This window comes from Piliocolobus tephrosceles, chromosome 20 (genome assembly GCF_002776525.5).
Source record: "Piliocolobus tephrosceles isolate RC106 chromosome 20, ASM277652v3, whole genome shotgun sequence".
Lineage (NCBI taxonomy): Eukaryota > Metazoa > Chordata > Mammalia > Primates > Cercopithecidae > Piliocolobus > Piliocolobus tephrosceles.
In genome coordinates this window covers 16,345,674-16,371,182 of record NC_045453.1, presented here as the reverse complement: position 1 = coordinate 16,371,182, position 25,509 = coordinate 16,345,674, and the positions used below count along the sequence as shown (strand labels likewise).

Here is a 25,509-nt window from a genome sequence, read left to right as displayed (position 1 = left end):
GGAGAAGAAGGTGGAAAGGGTCACGGGGCAGGGGTGAAGGAAAGGGAGGGGTGCACATGGGGAATGGGGGAGGGGAGGAGGAGTAAAGGATATGCGGAAGAAAGGGAAGGAGGAGAGACGGGGAGAGAAAGGACCGGGAGAAAGGAGAAGGGAGGGAGAAAGGAAAAAAGGAAGACAGCAATGGGGACGGAGAAGGAAAGAAAGACAGCCACAGGTTTCCCCGTCTTCACACACTTGTTCTCTTTCTCTCTTTCTGCTGACTGGTCTAAGGTTTAGCATATGTATTTGCAAAATGTCTTTTGAGTCCTCACAGACGGTGGCTTTTAGAAACCTGCTGTTGCTGTCCCCACATGACCTCATTGGTCAACCTTAGCGTTGCTAACAGCAAGACAAGCAGACATTGTGTGCATTCCGACATGAGGCAGTACGAAGTACACAGTATCACCTAGGAGCTTGTCTTGCCAAAAGCAGAGGTGGGCAAGGGGAGAGAGAGAGAGAAACAGAGACAGTGACAGTGAGAAATGTAACCTAAGTCTAACCCAGCCTTTGGATCTAACTTTCATTTCTTGGGAAATACAGGGGATAGAGGAACAAGTTAAGTGACACCACAAGAAAGCAACAAGACAAATCCAAAAAACCACATTCTGAAAGACTTTTAAAATGTCATTAAAAAAGGAAAAACAAAGGATGGAGGGGCTCTTCTAGAATAGAAAAAACTTAAGAGACATAAAAACCAAAACCAATTATGTGGGCCTTGTTTGGATTCTGGCTCAAAAACTGCAAAGAGTATCCTAAGAACTGGGGAAATACGAAAGCAGACTGGGTATTGGATGATATAAAGGAGTTACATGCAATTTGGTAGTGGAATAACAAGATTGTGGTTATGTAAAGAAAGTCCTTAGTTTTTAGAGATGTAAAGTTATGTCCTCAGGGGTGAAATGTCATGATGTCTAAAATTTACTTAAAATTACTTCATCCAGGCTAGGCGCGGTGGCTCAAGCCTGTAATCCCAGCACTTTGGGAGGCCGAGACGGGCAGATCACAAGGTCAGGAGATCGAGACCATCCTGGCTAACACAGTGAAACCCCGTCTCTACTAAAAAATACAAAAAATTAGCCAGGCGAGGTGGCGAGCGCCTGTAGTCCCAGCTACTCGGAAGGCTGAGGCAGGAGAATGGCGTAAACCCGGGAGGCGGAGCTTGCAGTGAGCTGAGATCTGGCCACTGCACTCCAGTCCGGGTGACAGAGTGAGACTCTGTCTCAAAAAAAAAAAAAAAAAATTACTTCATCCAAATATAGGTGAAGCAAATATGGAAAATATTGGTAACTGTTAATTGTAGCAGCTAGGTATGTGGGTAGAGTCAAGGAGGGAAGTCAGTTGTGGAGGAGGGGATGGAATGAAGAGAGCTGGGAGGCAGACTGTGGGGGTCAAGAGACTGAGCTGGGGGACGCTATTTTTGAGGATATGCCATCCCTCCTATGCTCACCCCTCAAGCATCATAGCAATGAAAACACTTCTGTGTTGTTTCTTATGTGCCAGGCACTGCTCCTAAGCACCTGTCATGTACTAACTCAGTTAATCCTCACAATAACCCTATGAAGCAATACCATTATCCCGATTATACAGATGAGGAAACCAAGGCAGACAGGCTACAGAATTTGCCCAAGATATACCTTGCTTATAAGTGCTGACCTGTGTTCTTAGGCACTGTGAGAGCTGGGTAGGGGTATCCTATGGACATGACTCATGCAGCTCAGGGGGCGATGCCGCCCAAGCCTGGCCCTGCCCCACAGTTTCGCGTGAGCCCTCCTCACACCTAGCTCCAGACTGCACTACAGACCCTTCCCCAATAACTAGGTGTCTTCTGCCTTGCACCTCTGTTCCCTCTACCACCCCTGCCAGGAAGGCCTGCTTACTGTCAGCATGCTTCTCCCAGCAGTCAGAACTGTCCACTCCTTCCGCTCTGCCTAGAGTTCACACAGCTCCACAAACTCCCCTGAATTCTCCTTCCACTCTGCCTAGAGTTCACACCGTTCCACAAACTCCCCTGAATTGTATGTATTTCTTCATTTGCCTTCCAGGAGCACCACAGGGCTGCTTACCTGACATAAGTCAGGTGCTCAGTAAATCCAGAAAGAACGAATGAAAGGATCTCCGAGGTGTGGTGACAACAGGACTGCATCCCACAGAGGCTGGCAATCTTAGAGGTTAAACGGAGCCAGGACAGAGTGGGGGAATGAACCCCATATTATCTGTCCCCCCAGCAGCTCTGAGGAAACAGTTACCTGGTCCTTCCCAATTCACTAACCAAGGAGGCTCTGAAAACTGGCACTTCTGATGGCTAAAAGCCTTCCCCCTCAAAAGAAAATGGAAAGTCTAGTAGCCAAATGCACCGATGAGATTATCTGCATTAAGCTTCCTTTCTAATGCTCTAAAATGACCCCTCAAGTGAAAAGGGGCTTCCCAGGTCTAAGACCAGGGTCTGGTGAATAAGCACATTTCCCCCTTCCTCAAGGAGTCTGCCATTCTATTCTCTCTCCAGCACCTCCTCGATGGGGAAGCACTGGAGAAACTGCTTGCCTGAGACACTGGGAGCTATGAGGGGGATGCCAAGTGGTCATCCCAGGAGGCAGCTCCCTTGGACTTGAGGAGCTCTCTTTGCTGACCCCCAGCAGATGTGTCTGTGTAGAAACACCCAGATTCAGACACCTCATACCAGTCTGGCTCTGGTGGTCCCACCTTTTTTTTTTTTGAGACTGAATCTTGCTCTGTCACCCAGGCTGGAGTACGGTGGCATGATCTCGGCTCACTATAACCTTCACCTCCCGGGTTCAAGCGACTCTTCTGCCTCAGCCTCCTGAGTAGCTGGGACCAGACGCACGTGCCACCACACCTGGCTAATTTCTGTATTTTTCATATAGACAGGGTTTCACCATGTTGGCCAGGCTGATCTCGAACTCCTGACATCTGGGATTACAGATGTGAGCCACCATGCCCGGCCTCTGGGGCTCCCTCTTGATGGTCCCACTGAATCACAGAGCCTGGCCAGGGAGATCTCGAAGTTCAGGATACGAAGGAAAGGAACCCCTGGCAGAGTTAAGTATGGACTCTTAACAGGAGTTCATTTCATTTCTTTTTTTTTTTTGATAGAGAGTCTTGCTCTGTGCCTAGGCTGGAGTGCAGTGGCACGATCTTAGTTCACTGCAACCTCTGTCTCCCAGGTTCAAGCGATTCTCATGCCTCAGTCTCCCGAGTAGCTGGACTACAGGCATGCACCACCATACTCGGCTAATTTTTTTGTATTTGTCATAGAGACTGGGTTTCACCATGTTGGCCAGGCTGGTCTCAAACTCCTAACCTCAAATAATCTGCCTGCCTTGGTCTCCCAAATTGCTGGGATTACAGGACTGAACACCGCCCTGGCCAGGATTTCAGTTCTTATCATTCAGAGAACCCACTGGTATATAGCTCCTTGTGTATTGCCTGAGATTTCTCACCCACAGTAATTGCCAAGGCCCAGGTTCCAGGTTCTTCAAAGCAAAGGCCAGAGTCTGTGGTCTGGCAGTCTGAGACTAGGTAAGGGAACAATGGAATGACCTCAGAAAATCTAAGATGTTGTCTGTGTGCTGGTGGGTATGGGGAGTTTTGAGCCATATGATCAGGAAAAGGGTCATGTTCTGACCTTGAAGGTAGAGGAAAATGGATAAAATAAGTCATACAATAATCCACCCTAAGCAACAGCCTGCAGTACTGTGGAGAGGTCCAGGGAATTTCCTAAAATTGAGGTGATCAGGATAGATCTTGAGAGAGCCACACATGGAATGTTTAACACAGGTCAAGCTAAGATTTAATCAGCACTTTCCAAACCCCACTGGGACTTCTATGCTTTCATAGCAGAAAGGTGTGGTCTACCAGGAGCCCAAGAATATGGGATATTTGGGAAGCAGAAAGCTGCAAGTATCCATCTGGCTGCACAGTTAGCAGAGCCCATCGGCCCGTCTCTGTCCTCCCCTTCCTCTGGGCTCCAGGACACCTGCACACATGTCTTTCACGGCCCTTACCACACTCCACCAGGAGCAACAACTTACAATTCTGTATCCCCTACCATGCAGAGAACCTTAAGAGCAGAGACCTGTTCTTATCTGCTTCAGTATCACATCACCTTATACAAGGCCAGGCACAAAGTAGACATCAATAATTATTTGCTGATGAAATGGCTACAATAAAGATGGCAAAGAAAGGACTGGACAGACTACTCTTAGGGCCACCAGTAAAGAACAACCATAAGACCATCTATGCACTTTGCTCTAATTCCTCACTCATGAAGCAACCCTCTACTGGCTGGTCTGTGTCCCAGACGGAGAGCATCTTGATTGGTGTCCCTGAATATCCAATCATCAGTTAAGCCAGAGAGAGCCCACTCCTGGAGCTTCGTCCTACCTGCGGAAACTGATGACACGGGCCAGACACTGGAGATGGTGATTATCAGATCCCATAAAGGTCCTGCTCCACTCCAAGACTCTATTTGATACTGGCAGTCTGCCAGTACACCTTCTCCCTTTGGCCACTAGTTTCCTGTATCACAGACCATGCTGAACCAAGAGACACAGCAGATGTTCCTGGGAGACATAGCCCTTGTCCCAAGATGAAGAGAATGCAAAGCCAAGCATAGGTTGGAGGATGAAACTTGGCTGGCTCTGTAGCTGGCTGAACAACTACACTTGAAAAGTGCTGACTTATGACCTGTGGTCAACCTACAGAAAGGTCTGAAACAGGGTGCCACATGGTTCTGCCTTCTCATAAAACACGTTAAGACTTGGACAAAGACACAGAAGGCTTAGTTATCAAATGTGCAAGCTGTACGAGGTTGGAAAGCCTTATTAACATCACAGATGACAAAAGCAAAATTTAAAACAGGGCTATGAAACCAACCAGATAACATTTAATAGGGTGGATGTAAAGTTTTACATTAGGTTAATTAAAAAAAAAAAATCTCAGTGGTACAAGTACTCACTGGAAAATTTGGTTCGACTGTAGTTGATATGAAAAGCACCTGGGGGCCTTTATGAACCCCAAACTAGTGTGATGTGGCTATAATAAAGCTAGGGCAAACTTAAGTTTTGCTAACAAAAAAAAATAGGGTTCAAATCTAGGGGAAGAGACAATAACCCTAATGTACAAGAAATTATGGTATACTCATAAAATGGAACACCAGTCAGCAATAAACAAACTACAGGTACAGATAACAACACGGAGAAGCCTCAAAAACATGACACTGTGCAGAGACAGACCTAGAAGATAACACGCCCTATGATTCCATTTATGTGAGTTCAAGAACAGGCAAAGCTCATCTATGACGCTAGAAATTAGAAAAGTAGTTGTCTTTTGGGGTGCAGACTGACTAAAAGGGGCTGAGAAAGAACTTTGTGGTATGATGGAAAGGTCTACATCTTTTTCTTTTTTCTTTTGCTAAGTTTTTTTTTGTATGACTTAATACGAGAGGAAATATCTATATGTTGATTGAAGAGTTCAAGGGCAGACATGTCGTAAAACTTGTGAAATTGTACTTTTAACATGTGTGCCTATCTCTCTATAGGCATTTTTTTCTCAATTAAAACACCTCTAGGGGAGCAGCACCCCAGCGTGTTCTACGTCGGCCAGAGGCCATCGAAAACGGGGAGTCCAGCTCTGCACACATACATGAAGAGAAGATCACCAACACAGAGGGCGAGGAAAGCACCCGGAAGCGGGAGGAGTTTGGGAACTCCACCACACACAGCTCAAAGGAGGAAACTGGCTGTGCTGGGCCTGGATACAGACACTCTTCCAGGCAAAGAAGAGCCAACTACTTTCTTTTTTTGTTTTTTGAGACAGAGTTTTGTTCTGTTGCCCACGCTGAAGTGCAGTGGTGCAATCTCGGCTCGCCGCAACCTCCGCCTCCCAGGTTCAAGTGATTCTCCTGCCTCAGTCTCCCGAGTAGCTGGGACTACCGTGTGCATGCCACCACACCCAGTTAATTTTGTATTTTTAGTAGAGACAGGGTTTCACCATGTTAGCCAGGCTGGTCTTGAACTCCTGACCTCAGGTGATCTGCCCAACTTGGCCTCCCAAAGTGTTGGGATTACAGGCATCAGCCACTGCACCCGGCTGACAAAGTTCTTTACTTAAGGGTAACCATATGAGTCATTTTGTATAGGTAAAGTGATTGTATCTACATGTTCCTCCATAATATTGCTATATTATATACTAGTGATACACAGCCATATCCTACATAAAGACATTTCCGTCAATGATTCCACATTTAAAACCATGGTCCCATAAAACTATAATGGAACATATACAGAAATCTGATACATGGCCCTTGATATTGGCATTGCAGATCAAGTAGGGGAAATGACTGATATTCAGTTAATAATGCTGGGACATTTGTTTTTTCATGTGAAAACATACATATAAATAAAAATACATATAACATCTAGGTTTGTGTAAGTACATTCTATGTTTACACAATGACAAAATTGTCTAGTGACACATTTCTAAGAATGTATCCCCATCGTTAAGCAATGCATGACTGTAATTATACTAGACATTCTAGTATGATTCATTCATCATTTCCAATGCTCACAATGGCTCTGCAAGGTAGACCTCATTATACCCACTTTATCTCCATTTTACAGACAAGAAGATGCAGGCTCAGAGACAGTGAACAGCTCAAATGGACAGAACTGGGATTTAAACCCAGACTGTCTCCAAAGCTGACATTCTTTTTTTTACCTACAACTCACTACTCCTTGGCTCTTGATTTTAAGTGTGTGTTAGGATCCTTGCAATAAATCACAGTATCTGTGTCATTCAAAATACACTTTAATTATCAGCTATATTGGATTAAAGCTTAAAAAAAGTACACTTTAATTTACTGACTACCACTTGCGAAGCTAAGTTTGGCAAGCAAATGAGTGGGTAGAGAGCAGAGGAGTGAACGGATTCCTGTCTCCAGGACGCTTCTTCCTTCCTGAAGACGATCTGAGCACACAGGGTCCCCAAGCTGGGCCACAGTCCAGACTAGATTCTTCCCAGAGACATGGGTCACTCTGACTACTCTTGCCCAGTAGGGCAACACGGGTCCCTCCCTAGCTGAGGCAGCGCCAGGGAGGGCACCTGCTTCCTGCTGTCTTAAGGACACAGTGACCCCGGCTCTGTCTGCCACTCTGCATTTGCACCTTACCTCGTCTTTGAAGAGGCGTGCTTGGTCCTCACAGCCTGTCAGGGTCTGAACAAAGCCGAAGACCTTGGAAACCAAAGATGACATGTTGACCAGGGGACAGAGCTTGGGCATGTAGGAGGGCTGGCCTCCACGGCCTAGGTGCTTCTGAGCTGTGCCAATGCTGCTTTTTCTCCCCAGCCTAAAAGGATCTTAGGGTTTCTATGCTGGCAGATGTGCCAAGTTGGGCCCCTTGCTTCTGAGGCCTGGGACTGAAGTCTGCCTCTCCTGTTGGATTTCTGGCTGAAAGAGCAGCACAGCCCCCACCCCCTCTGCCACGATGGGCCTATTAGGAAGTGTCTCACTGGGCAGCCGACAGATGAGCACAAGGTAGTGCCAGGAGTGGTACCAGGTTCTACCTGACCTGGGCCTTTCCACCAGAGTATGGTGAGAGGGAGGAGGAGGGGAAGAGGAGGATAAAGGGCCCTCACTCCTCACCTCATCGATGGTCCACTTGGCGACTGTCGAGGCTGAGATGCCCGCTACTCCTGGCAGGAGCTTGCAATGCTGCTCCCAGCACACTGAGAGTGAGCGGTCCGGGTGGGCCGACAGGGCTGACATGAAGAGGGACTGGTGCACGACATCGGGCGTGAGTGCTGGAAAGCAGAAGCAGAGGCTGGCAGGCTGACGCTGAGGGCTAAACTGTTCCCGAAGCCCACGCATACCCACACCACTCAGGAGACTGGCTGGCAGAGCAGACAGGACCCCGGGCCCCTTCTGACAGCCTGTAGAGTCAAGAGGGTGAGCCATATCTCCTGACTCCTCACGCAGTGTTCACTCCTGCTGGTAAAGTGGCTCTCTCAAAGACTCTCAGGTCAGCTATTTGGAATGACCCTCACCCCATCTCTCTGAGGCTGCACCCCTCTAGGCCCTGCAAGGATACTCTCTTAGAGCTGCTGCAGCATCTCTAAAGACATAATTTTCTAGATGCCATGCATCAAAAGGGTCCTTAGCATCCAAACAAGCTCAGCCTTGACGTCAGAAGTCTACTCTGTTTACTCTTCTTCTCATGGGTCCTTTTGGGCTACGACCAACTTTCTCAGAGCCAGGGTGATTCTGCTTCAGAATCACAGTCCCCCTGAGGAGGCTGAAGACCACCCCTCTGGCCACTGCCATTGCCTCAAGCTCCAGTTCCTCCCCCTCCTCCACCAGCCCGGTCTGCATTACTGCCTACGCCAGCACTAGAGGGTGATCCCTGACCCACTCCTCAGCTCCATGTTGCCTGTGGCTTTGCTTCCTGGTCTGCCTCTGGGATCAGTGGCCCCAACCTCCTACCTCAAGCAGCTATACTGAGCTGACGACTGATGCTGCTCAGCTTGGCCTCCTCCTTGGTGGGGCCTGGCACTTGCCAACTTGGACTTCGTCCCCTCTGGCTGCTTTGACAAACCTGGCCCCACTCACTGCTACCAGCCTTGGCTGGCCTTGTGCAATGTGGCCACTTTCCCAAGGGGTTTTCCCAGCCTCTGTCCATGGTCCAGGAGCACTGGCTCTTTATTCTCCTGGTGCTAATTCCAGATGCTCATTAGTGCAGCACCTACAAGTGCCCTCTTGTCAAAGACCCTCCCTGTTGGTCATAGATTGTCCTGCCCTCTCTCCTTGAGTGTCCGCCTTTAAGCCTGGCTCTTCCACCCCCATTCACTCACAAAGCCTCGGGGATTCCATCCCCACCCCTACCAACCACACTTCTGTGCCACTGCCTTCCTGCTGCTCTCTCTGTTCATCAGCAAAACCCTAATACCTGCCCATACCCCAGACAGCCCCATCTCCCTGCTCAGTCAGCTCCTCTCATGGCCCGTCTGGGGCACACCCAGCATCTCTCATGACAGCTACCACCACTAGCACCTTATCTACCTGGCCACAGGTTTGGCCTCTGGTCCACCCAGGTACTCCCTTTTTGAAACCCTGTATCTGGTCCCCTTCATACCCTGGGGTGGGGTTTGGGAGACAACACCAAGTTTGTAGGGAGCTTTTCTCCTTATCTTGCTTCCCCAGAGCACAGGGAAGAGCACAGGCCAGGAGCGCTCACCAGCAGTTAGTGTTTTATCTAACTCAGACCATCCAGCTGCAGGTCAGACATGTCTCCTCAGACATGGCTCCTCGGTTCCTTCAGTAGTTGACACTTCCAGGCCTAAAGACTAAGCCCAGCCAAGCCCTGTCCTCTCCAGGCAGCCCTTCCTATGGAAGTGTTCACCAGTAAACCCCAGAGCCTATGAATGACCAGTGGCTCCTCTGGGTGAGAGGAGAGCTAGAAAAGCAGGGGTGCCCTGCAGAAGTGAGATCTGGGAAATGGCCCCTGCTGTATCCTTGAAGTGCCTCAAGGCTCTAGGTGAGCCCTTCTTTGACAGCTCCGGGACATAGTCTCAGTCTTGGAAAGATGTAGCTTCCCAAAAATTCTACAGCCTAATTCCGGGATGAACACAGTAGGCAAGTGCCCTCTGGTGGTCAGAACTTGGTCCTGCAGTGGACCGGACTGTGGGTACCACAGGTGGGTACAAGAAGGGCCCACTGCAGTTTGATCTTTAGGAGTCCTTACTCTGAGGGTCTAGGCGTTGGCCAAGACCGCAGGTGTGAGACTGAAGAAATTGCCTCTGTTCCCGAAAAGAGGAAACAGTATGAGATGACAGCAAGAGGGAGTGAGCAAGAGACTCAGAATAATAACACTGGCAGGGAGCTGTGCTAAGCACCTCACATGGAGCATCTCAGTTAAGCCTCTCACCACATCATACGATGGGTTCGATTATTATCAGCATTTTACAGATGAGGAAGGTGAGGCTCAGAGAGGCAGTGTCACCCACCCAAGATCTCTCAGCCTGTAAAAGGTAGTCTGACTTCAGGGCTATGCTTTTTATCACTATGTTACTTACTGCCCAGGTTACAGAGACTGTTCTTGAAGAACTGGGACAGCTTGGGTCTTGCCAAAGGTGCATTAAACCAAGTGATTCTCAAGGTCTCTTTTAGCCTTAAAACGACATGCATTCCATTCAACTGAGGCATCCCTGCTGTGCATCAGGCCCTGTACTAGTGGCTGAAGATGTAAGATGAATTCACCACCCAGGGTAGGGCTCAGTCACTAGCTCCTCCCCTTGAAGTATGTTATGGGCTGAAATGTGTCCCTGCAAAATTCATATGCCGAAGCCCTAACCCCCAGTGCCTCAGAATGGGACTGCATTTGGAGAAAGGGCCTTTAAAGAGTGATTAAGTTAAAATGAGGTCATTAGGATGGGCCCTAATCCAATTCAGTTGGTATCCTTACAAGAAGAGACACTTGGACACATCACGAGACACCAGGAATGCTTGTGCACAGAAGAAAGACCACGTGAGAGCACAGCAAGAAGGCAGCCGTCTGCAAGCCAAGAAATCAAGCCTGCCAACACCTTGATCTTGGACTTGTGGCCTCCAGAACTGTGAAAAATAAATTTCTGTTGTTTAAGCCACCCAGTCAATGGTATTTCGTTATGGCAGCAAGCATGCTAATGCAAGGGGAGCGAGAAGTGAACTGACATTTGGGTTAGGTGCTTTATGTCTCTTATACCAGCAGCACGCAGCAGGAGGAGTCAGGTCAGATCCAAGTTGGAATGCCAACTCTGCCCCTTACAAGGTGAATGACCTTGGGCAAGTGACTTCATCCTCGAGACTCACATTCCTCCTCTCGCAGAAGAACAATATACATGTTAGAGAACTCATGTGAGAGTTAGACACAGTATGTGTAAAGCACCTGGCATACTGTCTGGCCCATAGTAGATGCTCAGGAAGCAGTGGTAGTAACCACTGTTATTTCAGGTATTGACAACGGAAAGGCAGGTTTTATCCAGTTATTCAAGTGAGGAAACTGAAGCTCAAAGATGTTAAGGGACTTGCTTAAGGTCACGCAGGTAGAAAGTGACGGCTATGGCCTCCTTCCCAGGAAGCCTAGAATCAGAGAAGAGCAGGGGCATCATCCTGCTTCACAGTGAGAACCAAAGGCCCCAAGAGGCTCTGCACCCTCCCCACAGACTCACAGCAAGGCCATGGGGAACATGAGACTGGAACCCAAGGTCACTCAAGGCCCCTCCACTGCTTTTGCCACTGCTCTGTGCTCTTAGTATCTCAAAAGAAGAGGCACAGCCCTCCTTCTAGCTTCTCCCACTCTGGGAAATCTGTCTCATCCCACCAATGACAGAGCACTCACTGTGAACACTCTGAAGTGGAGGACATAGGAGCAGATAAGCCAGACTTACTCTGGAAATCTTCCTGTGGAATCTTTCGATACTTCGGAGGGCGTCCAATTCTGGAGAAAGAAGGACCAGGTCCATGGCAGGGAATCAGCGTCTGGCCCAGTTCGAGAGGCTACGAGGCCCCACGCTCCCAGGAAGCCCTGGGCCCTGACTCCCTGGCCTCCATACCGGCCATGATGGCGAGGCTTCTTCCTTGGGGAGAAGCCTGAGAGGTTCTTCTTGCGAGCTGAGGCCTCTGAGTCAGACAGCTCTGCTTTCAGGCGGCTCTGGTTCCTCTCAGCCAGCGGGCAGCCTGAGAGGCAATGGTGAGCTGTGAACTTGCCTGTGACATGGCCAGAGCCGTCGCAACCAGGAGTGGGGCACTTCCTGGGGAAGAAGAGGCTTAAGTTGGGTTGAATCCACTGGTCCCTGCTGAGCCCTCTCCAACCCTGGTCCCATCTGGAGAGTGTCTTGATGGACCCCAGTCGGCTGCATGCAGTAGGTGCAAAACAACCCTGAGGGTCTCTCAGCAGGAACCTTCACTCACCGGTGGTGAAAGCTGTATTTGGATGTCCTAGTGTGGGGCAGGCTCCTATAGCTGAGAGGGGGACAGCCCCCAGGGGAGGCAGAGCTGGGCTCTCTGGGTCCTAGAAGAGCAGAAAGGAGGGGGGTCCTCATGGAGTCCTAGGGGTGGGGAGTGCTGGGCAGGGAAGGAGCAGTTTCCACTGGGGAGATCAGCACTAGAAACCCACTCCCCAGGGAGGAGGGCCCTGTGTCGGTTGTGACATCGTTCTCTGTTACCGGATATCTGCCCCTCTCTGAGTAAGGAGGGCTTAGCTCTCATATGTTAATACTTTGCTGAAACCTGTAGACCACGGCCTCAGCCTCTGAGAGAACTCTGGGGGAGAAGAGCCACTCAGAGCTGGTTGGGTGAAGCCGTACCTTAGAAGCCACATCAGGCAGATTCATGTTACTCTCTGTTTTTTTTCTTGTTTTCATCCCCAAGACTTTGGTAACTTTTTTAAGGCTCTGCCCATGCTTGGAGAACATTCAAACAGGATCAACACCCCATGTGAGACAAACACAGTTGCAGCAGGGAAATAAGGAAGGGGAATCCTAAGGGTGAAAATGGGGCTGAGCAGCCCAGTGACCTGAACTCTAATCCCTGCCACACAGACAATGAGAATTTACTTTAGGAAGCCAGCATGTCCTTAGCACAGTGCATGCTCAGTGTGGCTCTGCTAGATGCTGAGAGAAATCCGAGTGCCTGACCACCTCTGAAGCACATGCTACCAAGTGAGCTCGCCCCTTTGCACCTCAATACCCCAAACCCCGACAACTGGGGTAGCCAGAAGCACTGCTTAGTGTAGCATATAGTCCAGAGGTGGGGTGGATGGGGGATTCCGAAACTCATGGTAGGCGTCAGAGCCCTCCGTGTCATATTTGGGCATGGGTTGTCAGAGCTCTGTAGGTAAACTACAGGACTGTCAGAACCTGGGGGGAAAGGAAAAGATCAGAGTGCCCTAGGGGTACACACGGAGAGGAGGCTGCAGGGGATGTCCTGTCTTGGAGCACCAGCCGGCAGGGTGGATGTCTGGGTGGTCAGCGTCGATCCAGAAATCATAGCCATGACTCCAGCCATCAAAGTGGATCTGGGGAGGAAAGGCTCTTGGAAGTCAGGCGTTTCTCATGGAGCCCAGCTCAGCCAGGAGGTCCTCTCCCCAACCCTGGGACCCGTCAGAAGCTAGATCCTGGATTGGAAGAACCAAGGGGCCAACCCTGCAATAATCAGTCTTGGCCACCACATTTTCCAAGGGCATCACTCATCAAGTTACTGGCATCTCCCACTGGCAGTCCTTGGGTGGGACGAGGATTATTAGGCCCATTTTACAAATGATGTAAGGCTTAGAGAGGGAAAATGACTTGTCCAAGCCCACAAAAATAAGTCACAGATGAGGCAAGAATGAGATTCAAGATCTTTGGCTTCATCTCTCTCATGCCATGATGCCCTTGACCTCTAAGCAGTCTACAGAATTCCTGCCCAACTGGCCTGTCCACTTCCCAGCCCTAGGGTCCCAGAGCCACCTTTATCCGATGGTCCTCCACATCCTCCACGCTGGCCACGCGAATCAGGGCTGGGTTCCTGCGGTCCACAGCCTCCAGCTTCATGTTGACCAGGAAGCTGTGAGGGGGTCGCTGCAGAGGGGACAGCTTCCTTCAGGCCAAGGCCCAGCTCAGCAGAGCTGAGGCCCCACAGAGGGAGCCCAAATGCTGTGCCTGGGGAAACTGGGGCTTGCCCAAAGGAGAAAACTAGTGCCCCAGCCTGGCTAGTTGAGTGTTCCATGTCTTTCTGAGCTCAGCTCTGGGGGCAGGGAGCACTGACTCACCACCTTGAAGGCCCAAGCGGGGACAGCAGAGGCCCCAGTTTCTTCCAGATATTTCTCCCAACAGAAGTTATCAGGGTCTGGGTAGTCTGGAGGAGAGGATGAGAGCAATGTCTAGCCACCCAGGTGTACTGGGGAAGCCCTCTGCCCCCAAGCAGGACTAGGAACATGGAAGGGACAGAGGTCCTTGGAGTAGAATCTCCCCCACCATCACCACAGCCAGCTCCTTGCACTGGGCTCCTCAGGCAGATGGGTGCTAGTAGAACCAAGCACAGCACCACCCTAATAGTTTACAGGGCTGTCTGGCAACCCTGACTCCTGTCACTCTTGGCCTGTTGCTCCCACCCCAGACCCATTTGAATCTCTATTGTATTTGCGCCAATGCAATACTTCCAGGAGGAAGGACTCATTTTCTTTACTTCTGATTCCCTGTTTCCTTGCTGAGATGGTCATGTAACTTTCTTCCCCTAAACCCCAATGGAGTCAGGGTTTGACAGGAGTCTCCTAAAATCAAAGGGTTCTCAACTCCCAGGCCAAGAAGCTGAGGCTTCAGGACATGTCTATTCTCTCACCCTGACCCTAGAGAGCCAGCTACCGAGGCACTACTGGTAGGCGGTCAGTGGAGAGGGAAGTAGAGCCAGGCGTAGGGAAGGGGACTTGCTCAGGCTGCAGGGTCACCTTGTGGAGGGGTGAGGGGCTTTCCTTGCTTCTGGCACCAGCCCACTGGGTGGATGTAGGGGCTGCTGGGATCACACCTGAAATCCAAGAACATGTCACTGTCCCAAGAGCAACTTGAGGCCCTGAGCCTGCCACCCTCTGACAGCATGGCTCAGGGCCCACCCTCACCTACTTCTTAGTGAGAGGGAGACAGATGGCAATGACAAAGTTAGAAAATTGCAACATGAATTACAAACTCTACCATCACCATGATATCTAAGGGAAAATCATGAATCATAGGGGTTTGCTCATCTTAACCATGGTATTTTTAGATGAAACATTTAATATTGAGCTATATTTCTTACGATAAAACTCAATTCAATTATCTTCCAACCCGAGGAAGATCTGAATGTCAGAACTGGACTGAGTGGGGCTACATGGTACCTGAGATATGAAAGCAGTTGCCCCCTGCCATCCCCTCGCCCCCTGAGACCACGTCTGGGCCCTCCCACTACCAGTAGTCATAAGTATCATCCCAGTTGTCGAAGTGCACCAGGAAGCGGCTGTCCACCACATCGGTCACACTGGCCACGCAGACAAGGGAGGGGTTCATGCGGTCAACAGCCTCCAGCTTCATGCCCACCTGGAAGCCCAGGGGTGGGGGACTCTAGGGGAAAAAGAGGGGCTGCCATGGCCAGGGCCAAGCTGGCTAGCACCAGCCCCAAGCCCACTGGCAAACAAACGAATAGGTTCTCTAGGAAAGCCTGGGGTGTGGGCAGTGAGAAAGGAAGGAGAAATAAGCTGGGAAAGAGGGCCCTCCAGGGCAGAATTATAACCTGAGCCCTGAGGCGCTCAGAAACCTCTGGTCTCCAAGGTGCACTCAGAGGCCTGGCTTGTGCCAGAAGGTAAGTGCCTGGAAGAGGAGGCTATGCGTTTGCCCAAAGAACCTGGCAAATCAAGTATAAATCTTCCCTACCCAGACAATCCCTCCCAGCTTGTCCTGAGGCAGTTGTGGCAATAGTGGGGTGACCGGGAAGAAAGAGTGGACATCTATGGCACAGAGGCAGGCAGGGAACCAGTATAAACTGAGTACCTGCCATGTAAGCTTCAAAAGACATCACCTCCCTGGACCTTTACAACAACCCTATTCCCATTTAAGAAGTTAAATCACTTGGCCCAGAACACAATGCTAGTCAATAGTGGGGCCACTATTTAAACCGTTTGGATTAGAAGTCGGCATTTGTTGTCACAACAGCAGATGGGACCCCACCTGTCACCTGGGAACTTGCAAGTATGAACTCTGGGGCTGGACTGGGGTGGGGGAGTAACTGTCTCTGCCTGAAGAGCATGGTGGAGTCCCGGGCCCATGGGGACTCTAGACTTTCAATATGGTTGTTTTTTTTTTAGACACAGGGTCTCACTCTGTCGCCCAGGCTGGGGTGCAGTGGTACAATCACAGCTTGCTGTAGCCTCGAATTCCTGGGCTCAAACAATCCTCCCACCTCAGCTAGCTACTGTAGTAGCTAGGACTACAGGCACGTGCCACCATGCCCAGCTAATTTAATGACATTTTTTATATAGATAGGGTCTCACCATGTTGCCTGCGCTGGTCTCAAACTCTTGGGCTCAAGTGATCCTCCCGCCTCAGCCTCCCAAAGTACTGGAATTACAGGTGTGAGCCACCGCACCCAGACAATATGATTTATATATATATATATATATATATATATATATATATATATATATATACACACACACACACACTTTTCTTTTTTGAGATGGAGTTTTGTACTTGTTGCTGAGACCGGAGAGCAATGGCGTGATCTTGGCTCACTGCAACTTCCACCTCCCAGGTTCAAGTGATTCTCCTGCCTCAGCCTTCTGAGTAGCTGGGATTACAGATGCCCAACACCACGCCCAGCTCATTTTTTCTATTTTTAGTAGAGACGGGGTTTCACCATGTTGGCCAGGCTGGCGTTGAACTCCTGACCTCAGGTGATCCACCCGCCTCGGTCTCCCAAAGTGCTGGGATTATGGGCATGAGCCACCGCGCCCGACCCAGTATAATATTTTTAATGGGGGCTCCCTATATATCCTAGGCCTTTTGGTTGGGATTATGTGAGATACTTTAACTGCTGGATAAGCTGCCAGCTGCCTTGAACAGAGGAAAGGACAAGGGATGAATTGTTGGAAATAAATGGAGGAATCTCAATGTTGGGCAAAAGGAAGAAAAAAGAAGTTCCCAGAATAGAGGCATTGACCTTACACCAAAGAACTGCAGAGCAAACCAAAGCAAGAATACATGAGCAATGATATCTCAGTGCTCAGACTAGGGTAGTGGGTCAGGGGGTCCAAGGGGATGTGAGGACAGGATATCTGCAGTAGCGAAGGAGGGAGGGAAGTCAGGAAAAACCTATAACCAGCTTCCCATCTCTGGCCCTGGACCCTGCCCAGCTGTGCCCCTCCCCATCTGATATGAGAGATCAGAACAAAGCTGAGAGAACCAGTAGATTAACTTCCTTCTGATGAGTCAGATACCCTGGGCCAGCTGCAGTGACTCTGGGACTTCGGGGTGACATCCACTCTCACTCAGGGGCACTCACGTGGCTCTGGCTCACAAACAGGTGCTTGGGGGCAGCCTGAGCTCTTGTGCTGCGCAGGTACTGGCTCCAGCTGAACTCCTCCTCCTTGTAACCTAGGCCCCTCGAGGGGGATGAACAGAGCGCCGTGCAGAGTCTGGACCACCCTCCCCCAGCCCTCAAGAACTTGCCCAGGGATACCCCACTACTGAAGCAGGACATGAGTGGACACTCAAACGGCAAGCGCAAAGCGGAAGTCCTAGGGCTTCTGGTCAACTTGGCCCCAGGGCAGAGTCATCAGGATGAGATGAAGAGAGGCTGACTTTGTAACAGCGTACAGGGTCAGAAAACAAAAGAGTTGGAAGCCAGGGGACCCAAGGGGAAGAAGCAAAAGGTCTGAGGACTCACTGCCTCACTGTGACCAACCCAGCTAGGCCTTACCTTTGGGAGGCTGCAGCTTGTGCCCCGTCTTCTCAAACCAGCCAGCAGGGTGAATGTCAGGGGAGTTGGCATTGACCCAGAAGTCATGGCACTCAGAATACCCATCAAAGTGCAGGCGTAGGCGATAGCCACATACCTGGCCCCATGAGGGGAATCAGGGATCCAATGTCAGGAGATGCCCCACTCCCCATCTCCCTCACCTCTTCTGGCCCAGTCTGGTGGTCTCAGAAGCTCTAATGCTAGCAGGTTCCCCAACCCCACCTTTCTTTCCTCCCAGGTGTACCCCATCCTGTACTATTCTGCAGTGAGGACAATTCATGTACTCACGAGCCCTGAGTTCTGGATACAAGGGAAGTGGACCCTATGAGAGTCTCCTGCCCTTTTGAGCCCTGGACAGAATTCTGAGGGCAGCCACCAAGGCTTAGGACTGCTGAGGGCTCCTGATGACTGTTCCCTCTGTGACCTTCTCTCACTGCTCCCCACTCACACTCTGCTTCCAGTCTTGCTGAGCTAATAGCAATTCCTTGAAGGTAGCAGTCTGTTCCATGCCCCAGGGCTTTTGCCCACTTTGCTCCTTCTGCCTGGAGCTCCCTCCTTATTCACAACTTATCTCTCAAGACTCTGCAAAGGAGGCTCTTCCTCTATGCTTTTCCTGCTCCTCAGACAGATCTGACCCAGCTGTGCCTCCCAGCTCAAGTCTGTTGCACCCCCATGGCATGTCACTGACATGTTTATTTGGCTGATTCCCCAGACAACTGTGAGCTCCTAGAGGACAAGGACTTTGTTTGACTGACGCCAACATCCCTGGCCCTCGGGATCTCCTCAAGCTCCCCCAGAGTGGACAGTATACATTCATCCAGTAATAGGACTGTCCCATGACACTCCATGTGGTTTTTTTTCTTTTAAGCTTTCTATGTATTCTAACTTAATCCCCTACTAGATTGTGTGTGCTCTGAGGCAAGGGAGGTGTTTCCTTCTATGTCCCCAGCAAGATCCATCAATCTACACTGAGAGACATCATCAGAAAGGTGGTACCAAGCCCCAGCTCACCTCAGCCACAGTGAGGATGAAGTACATGGACGGGTGTTGAGGGTCAATGCCTTCCAACTTCATGCCCAGTTTGAAGCCATTCTTGTTGTGAGTGACTGCCTGGGACTGTCAACGCACAGAGTGGAGAGGACCCAGCTTCCATCCAGCCTTATCCTTGCCTAGTGGGCTTGGGGTGAAGGAGCTGCCTTTAGGCCCCACCCGCCTGGTATTTCCAAAGGGGCAACTTACTTGGGGATCGTTACTTCAGGGATCTAGAGAGAGAGAGAATATCTCCCAGGTCCCTTGAAAAATGTGGGTGAGTCAGGGCTGGACTCACCAAGGGCTCCCTCTCACCAAAGTCATAGAAAGATCAATGCTGAATTGAGTAGAAGTCACCAGAATTCAAAAGACTGCAGGCCCAGTGATGGGTGAGCCTAGCTTCCACCTCTCTATTTCTTCCCACCCTGCCAGCCCCTTATGGCGGGCCCTTTTCCACTCTGGGCCCCTAAACAGTCTCTCCCTTTCCATTCTGCCAGTCCACTGAGGCATGCCTGACACAGAAAACGCCAGAAGGCCTAAGTTTGGTGGTGTGTCCCTGGACCGGGAAGATAAGCTCTTCCTAGGGGGAAATTGTCCAACTCACGTCCTGGAAGAGGCTGACTGGGGCAGTAATGGCCTTCTGCTCCTCTAGGTAGGATTCCCACGACCAGCCTTCCTTCTTCTCACCTGTTGCTGTGGAAAGGGGACAGACAGGCTAACTCCTGGGCTGCTCCTGATGTATGACTTTCTTCAGCTTCCCCTGACCAAGCTCTACCTTCATCCCCCAAAAAAACCTTTGTCTGCATTCACAGGTACCCTCTGGTCCCACCCACCATGATGGTGCCAGACACAGGGGGCTGGGGGAAGGCTCGGTTTCAAGTGAGGCTACACCAAATTCTGCCCGTCACTTCCCCCCTACCCCCTCAGGCCACTTTCAGCAGAACTACTCTGGATCATTCAGCAACTGACTGAAGTTTCAAAGTCCCAGCCACAGAGGGACCCTGTCCTCTGACATGACAAAGCAGAGTGACAAGTCGTGTGCCAGAGAACTTAGTCATAATGCCATCTAAACTCACAAGGAAAGGAGAAGAAAAAAAGAAATGAGAGGGAAAACATGAAAATAGGAAGAAGTGGAAGAGTTGGGAGAAATAAGAAACACGGTTGGGCATGGTGGTTCATGGCTGTAATCCTAGCACTTTGGGAGGCTGAGGCAGGTGAATCACTTTGAGATCAGGAGTTTGAGACCAGCCTGGACAACATGGTGAAACCCCATCTCCACTAAAAATACAAAAATTAGTTGGGTGTGGTGGTACATGCCTGTAATCCCACCTCCTCGGGAGGCTGAGGCAGGAGAATTGCTTGAACCTGGGAGGCAGAAATTGCAGTGAGCCGAGATCGCACCACTGCACTCCTGCCTGGGCAATAGGGCGAGACTCCATCTCAAAAAACAAACAAAAAAGGCCGGGTGTGGTGGCTCAAGCCTGTAATCCCAGCACTTTGGGAGGCCGAGACGGGCAGACCACGAGGTCACAAGATCAAGACCATCCTGGCTAACACGGCGAAACCCCGTCTCTACGAAAAAATACAAAAAACTAGCTGGGCGAGGTGGCGGGCGCCTGTAGTCCCAGCTACTCGGGAGGCTGAGGCAGGAAAATGGCGTGAACCCGGGAGGCGGAGCCTGCAGTGAGCTGAGATCCGGCCACTGCACTCCAGCCTGGGCCACAGAGTGAGACTCTGTCTCAAAAAAAAAACAAAAAAACAAACAAAAAATCAAAAATTATCCAGGCGTGGTGGCATATACCTGTAGTCCCAACTACTTTGGAGGTTGAGGTAGAATTGCTTGAACCCGGGAGGTGGAGGCTGCAGTGAGCTGAGAACATGCGGCTGCACTCTAGTCTGGGTGACAGAGGGAGCCCCTGTCTCAAAAAAAAAAAAAAAAAAAAAAAAAATCCACTTTTTTGATTCTTCTTCCCCTGAACACTTACAGAGACTTACACAAATGTGCATATGTGTGCTTGGTGGGTGCCCCCAGAGTGGATACACTGAATTTCACAGCCCTCCCAGACACACGGCCTGTGTGCACACACATACTCACACACATACACTATGGTCAGGGCCTACGCCCAGGTCTTGGAGAAGTCTCAGGGTCTGCGGAGGGAGATGAATTCCCCTGCAGCACCTTCAATCTAACCTGAGGTGGAGTCCTAGCCTCTAACAGAGGACAAACACCCTTTGAAGGCTAGAATAGCCAGTTACATGTAGGTTGACCAGATCAGCATGAACTGTCTCCAGCTGAAGGCTACAGACAACTAAAGAGGTAACAACTCAAAAGAATCAATTCATACCCCTTAGGTAAATGGCTCCAGCTTCTTCTAGAAACTTCTACACTTCTATTTTGTCATCTGTGAAATGCAGATATCCACCATATAGGATCACTATGATGATTAAGTCAGATCTATGTATAAAAGATCCTTATGAAATACAGAACGCTGTACTTCTGTTACCAGTGCTTCCTGGGTCTTCACTAAGTCTGTAGTACTGGATTGTAGCTTTGCTTTTCTGTGCTTCTCTTGGCTACTGCCCTGGATAATTCAGGCTTGGAGTGGTCTGTCTCTCAGGAAGATGTTTTTTTTCCCTTTTTGCTTTAGTTGGGACCTAAGTGGCTAGAGGCACCCGTTTTTGTTTTTTTGTTTGTTTGTTTGTTTTGAGACACAGTCTTACTCTGTCGCCCAGGCTGGAGTACAGTGGTGCAATCTCAGCTCACTACAGCTTCTGCCTCCCAGGTTCAAGCAATTCTCCTACCTCAGCCTCCGAGTAGGGATTACAGGTGCCCACCACTACATGTGGCTATTTTCTAAATCTTTAGTAGAGACTGAGTTTCACCATGTTGGACAGGCTGGTCTCGAACTCCTGACCTCAGGTGATCCACCTGCCTTGGCTTCCCAAAGTGCTGGGATTACAGGCGCGAGCCACCGCACTTGGCCTAGAAGCACCTGTCTTGCAGCTGCCTAAATTCCTCAGTCACTGTACCAAACCTTGAGATCTCAACTGCCTGATCCAGCTGGGCCACAGCAAATATTTTGTTCATCAATGGATCAAGTGAGCTATCAAACTCGCAGGGACCTATGTGGACACCAATCTACAGCTCATCTCTTCTGGCTATCCTTTGTCCTGAGTAAAACCTGGATTGTCCTACCTACTATGTTCCCTCAAGAAACCCTCCAGTTCTCCACTCAGTCTTCATCCATTCTTACTGAGTAGGGAAAAGAGCAGAGAGAGTAGACTTCAGGATCCCATCATCCTGCTGTTTCTTGCCACTGGGATTCCACATCACCATGCATAAGACAAGACGTCTTCACTTTTCCCAAATTTCTTCTACTATGACAGAACCCTTCCCAACGGCCATTTCTTCCTCCCTGGATGACTTTCTTCTCTTTGCCTCACTTTTCCCAAACCGTAACATCAGTTAAGGGGCTGACTACCTGCCAGATTTCTTGTCTCAGGCACCTCTGCTGCTCTTTGGTGCTTCAATTCTCAGTTTGCTTCCCTTTACCCATACTCCAGAGGCCAAGCTCTGAGACCCCCATGCCACAGCAGACACCTCTGACCAACACCCTCTATCTGCCATTATCTCTTACCATTGGTCCCCTGAAGATGTCCCTCCCTGGGTCTGTACTACCTTCATATTCACTCACTAGTCACAACACTTACCAAGCATATATTCTTCAGTTTACCATTATGCACCTCTTCATTTGACCTTAGCCATTCCTTTTACCATTTAGCGGTTAAACCTGTGTGCCATGTCTGGTACTAGACATTGGGGGTACAGAGATGCCTGAAACACTTCATATACATGGTCTCCTTGAGTCCCCATAATGCCCCGAGATGATAAGAGAGGGCTCATAGTAACCCTTTTCACAGGCGAGGACAGAGATTCAATGTAATCCACTGGAAAGAGGCCTGACCACCAAATCCTTCAGCAATTACTAGATTCCTTCCCTGACCAAGCCCCCAGCCAAATTCAGTTTCCTGCCTCCTTTTTCTTTTTTTTCTATTTTTTTTTTTTTTTTTTTTTTGAGACAGAGTCTCACTCTGTCGCTCGGGCTGGAGTGCAGTGGCCGGATCTCAGCTCACTGCAAGCTCCGCCTCCCGGGTTTATGCCATTCTCCTGCCTCAGCCTCCCGAGTAGCTGGGATTACAGGCGCCAGCCACCTCGCCCGGCTAGTTTTTTGTATTTTTTAGTAGAGACGGGGTTTCACCGTGTTAGCCAGGATGGTCTCGAACTCCTGACCTCGTGATCCGCCTGTCTCGGCCTCCCAAAGTGCTGGGATTACAGGCTTGATCCACCGTACCCGGCCCCTGCCTCCTTTTTCTATTGGTAAACAATGGGCTGAGCCCTTAGGCACATCCCCAAACCCAAGTAAGTCCCAAGGCTCCTGTGTATAGTTGTATTATCTGTGCACTGTATATAGGTGCCCAGCCAAGGGAGTGAATGGGGCTGAAATCCAGCCGGGACTTTCTGCCAAGCCGAGTGGTTGAGTCTATTGTGAAGAAAGGTTGCCCTTTTCTAACTGGTCGGCCCAGGAGAAGTACTTTCTTTTTTCTTTTTTCTTTTTTTTTTTTGAGATGTAATCTCACTCTATCACCCAGGTTGGAGTGCAGTGGCGCGATCTCAGCTCACCGCAAGCTCCACCTCCCACGTTCACGCCATTCTCCTGCTTCAGCCTCCTGTGTAGCTGGGACTACAGGCGCCCGCCACCACGCCCGGGTAATTTTTTGTATTTTTAGTAGAGACGGGGTTTCACCGTGTTAGCCAGGATGGTCTCGATCTCCTGACCTCGTGATCCACCCGCCTCGGCCTCCCAAAGTGCTTGGATTATAGGCGTGAGCCATCACGCCTGGCCGAGAAGTCCTTTTTTTTATAACTTGTACAAAGGTACCATATTGGCTAGCGGTGGCACTGATCCTCTCTCCAGTTCCAGAAATGCTCCTTTGTTTATTCCTGCTTCCTTAGACCAGATGCTCTTGGATAGCAGTTTCTTTGGCAAGCTCAGCCTGATCTAAAACGAAACTTGTAACTTCTCTGCCAAAGCCTGTAGCCCTTTCGGTATTCGTTACCCTAGTCAATGGCACCACCGTCCATTCATCCAGTCATGCAAGCCAGAAACTTGGAAGTGATCATTTATGCTTTTTTTTTTTTTTTTTTAACTCCCCAGGATCCTTACGTTCTACTGATTCCAACTCCTAGGTATCTCTTGGATCTATATCAATCTCTCCACATTTACTGTCCTTGCTTTGAACCTAGTCCAAAAGCCTCTTAACTGGTCTCTGCCTCACCCTTATTCTACTGCCAGAATACATATCAAATAAAAAACCTGTTTATTTTCTTTGCTTTAAGTTCCATGGCTTCTCATTTCCAACCCAAAACCCAAAAATCAAAACACCTTTCCACACCACACACAGTGCCAGTGAACTAGCTACTCCTCATCAGGCCAGCTTCATCATGCATTTCCATGCCCCTGTGTGTCTGTGCCTTTGCATAGGTTGATACTTCTGCTTTAAAATCCCACCCCCACCTTGTTCCATTATCCTATCTTTTTCACATCCTTCAAGACGTAGCCATAGTTCTAGCACCTAGCACAAGACTTTACATAAAATAGATGCACAACAAATGCTTGTTAAATGACCACACGGATGGATGGATGGATGAATGGATGGATGGATGAAATATCATCCCATCTACCCTATGGAGCCTTTCTATACTCCAGCAAGGAGAGTTTATTCTGTGACAGCTCCTCGTATTTACATACCTCAAACATAACACTTATTATATGGTTACATAATAATCTGTTGACATATCTATTTCTGCAACTAGATTATGAGCTCATTAAGTGCTAGTACTGTTTTGCTTACTCTGAACTCTTAGCATCTAGCCCACTATCTGGTACATAGGAGGCACTTAGTATTTGTTAAATAAGAGAACAATGATGGAAATAACTACATATCAAAAACTGAGATGCAGCCAAAGCAATATTTAGAGGAAAATGACAGCCTTAAATAAACACATTAGAAAAGGAGGATGGCTAAAATTAATGAAATTTAAAAATCAAAATAAATCTGTTTCATGAAGTTAGAAAAGTAAAATTAACCCAAAGAAAATTGAAATAAAATTTTTTTTTTTTTTTAATTTTTTTTTTTGTTGAGACGATGTCTTGCTCTGTCGCCAGGGCTGGAGTGCAGTGGCCGGATCTCAGCTCACTGCAAGCTCTGCCTCCTGGGTTTATGCCATTCTCCTGCCTCAGCCTCCCCAGTAGCTGGGACTACAGGCGCCCGCCACCTCGCCCGGCTAGTTTTTTGTATTTTTTAGTAGAGACGGGGTTTCACAGTGTTAGCCAGGATGGTCTTGATCTCCTGACCTCGTGATCCGCCCATCTCGGCCTCCCAAAGTGCTGGGATTACAGGCTTGAGCCACCGCGCCCGGCCTGGAAATAAAAATTTTTAAAGACAAATAAAATTAGTACATTTCTGGAAAGACTGATTAATAAACAAAGAAAGACTCTGGGAGGCTGAGGTGGGAGGATTGCTTAAGGCCAGGAGGAGTTCCAGACCAGCCTGGGGGCAACATAGTGACATCCTGTTTCTATCTTCTTTTTTTTTTTTTTTGAGATGGAGTCTCACTCTGTCACCCAGGTTGGAGTGTGGTGGCGCAATCTCAGCTCACTGCAACCTCTGCCTCCTGGGTTCAAGCGATTCTCCTGCCTCAGCCTCCCGAGTAGCTGGGATTACAGGCACGCACCACCATGCCCAGCTAGTTTTTTGTATTTTTCCTCTCTCCACTTCCAGAAATGTAGAGATGGGGTTTCACCACATTGGCCAGGCTGGTCTTGAACTCCTAACCTCAGGCGATTCGCCCACTTTGGCCTCCC

General features: G+C 49.4%; 1 protein-coding gene across 2 annotated transcripts in view; it reads right to left on the bottom strand.

Moving 5' to 3' along the window:
- The window catches only part of L3MBTL1 (L3MBTL histone methyl-lysine binding protein 1), a 45,231-nt gene that overhangs the window by 2,895 nt on the left and 16,827 nt on the right, over positions 1 to 25,509 (bottom strand). Inside the window, exons 8-21 of one of the 2 annotated variants that reach the window (XM_023227923.1) lie at positions 19,188 to 19,276; positions 18,566 to 18,670; positions 17,516 to 17,651; positions 17,099 to 17,190; positions 15,011 to 15,162; positions 14,517 to 14,593; positions 13,842 to 13,927; positions 13,540 to 13,650; positions 12,992 to 13,106; positions 12,002 to 12,101; positions 11,644 to 11,841; positions 11,479 to 11,528; positions 7,700 to 7,857; positions 7,226 to 7,288 (exon numbers count right to left, since the gene is read on the bottom strand). In XM_023227923.1, the coding sequence (XP_023083691.1) occupies positions 7,226 to 7,288; positions 7,700 to 7,857; positions 11,479 to 11,528; positions 11,644 to 11,841; positions 12,002 to 12,101; positions 12,992 to 13,106; positions 13,540 to 13,650; positions 13,842 to 13,927; positions 14,517 to 14,593; positions 15,011 to 15,162; positions 17,099 to 17,190; positions 17,516 to 17,651; positions 18,566 to 18,670; positions 19,188 to 19,276 (1,532 nt within the window). Of the gene's footprint in view, positions 1 to 6,846; positions 7,289 to 7,699; positions 7,858 to 11,478; positions 11,529 to 11,643; positions 11,857 to 12,001; positions 12,102 to 12,991; positions 13,107 to 13,539; positions 13,651 to 13,841; positions 13,928 to 14,516; positions 14,594 to 15,010; positions 15,163 to 17,098; positions 17,191 to 17,515; positions 17,652 to 18,565; positions 18,671 to 19,187; positions 19,277 to 25,509 lie in introns of those variants that run through there. The other variant, XM_023227922.1, reaches the window with a different exon arrangement.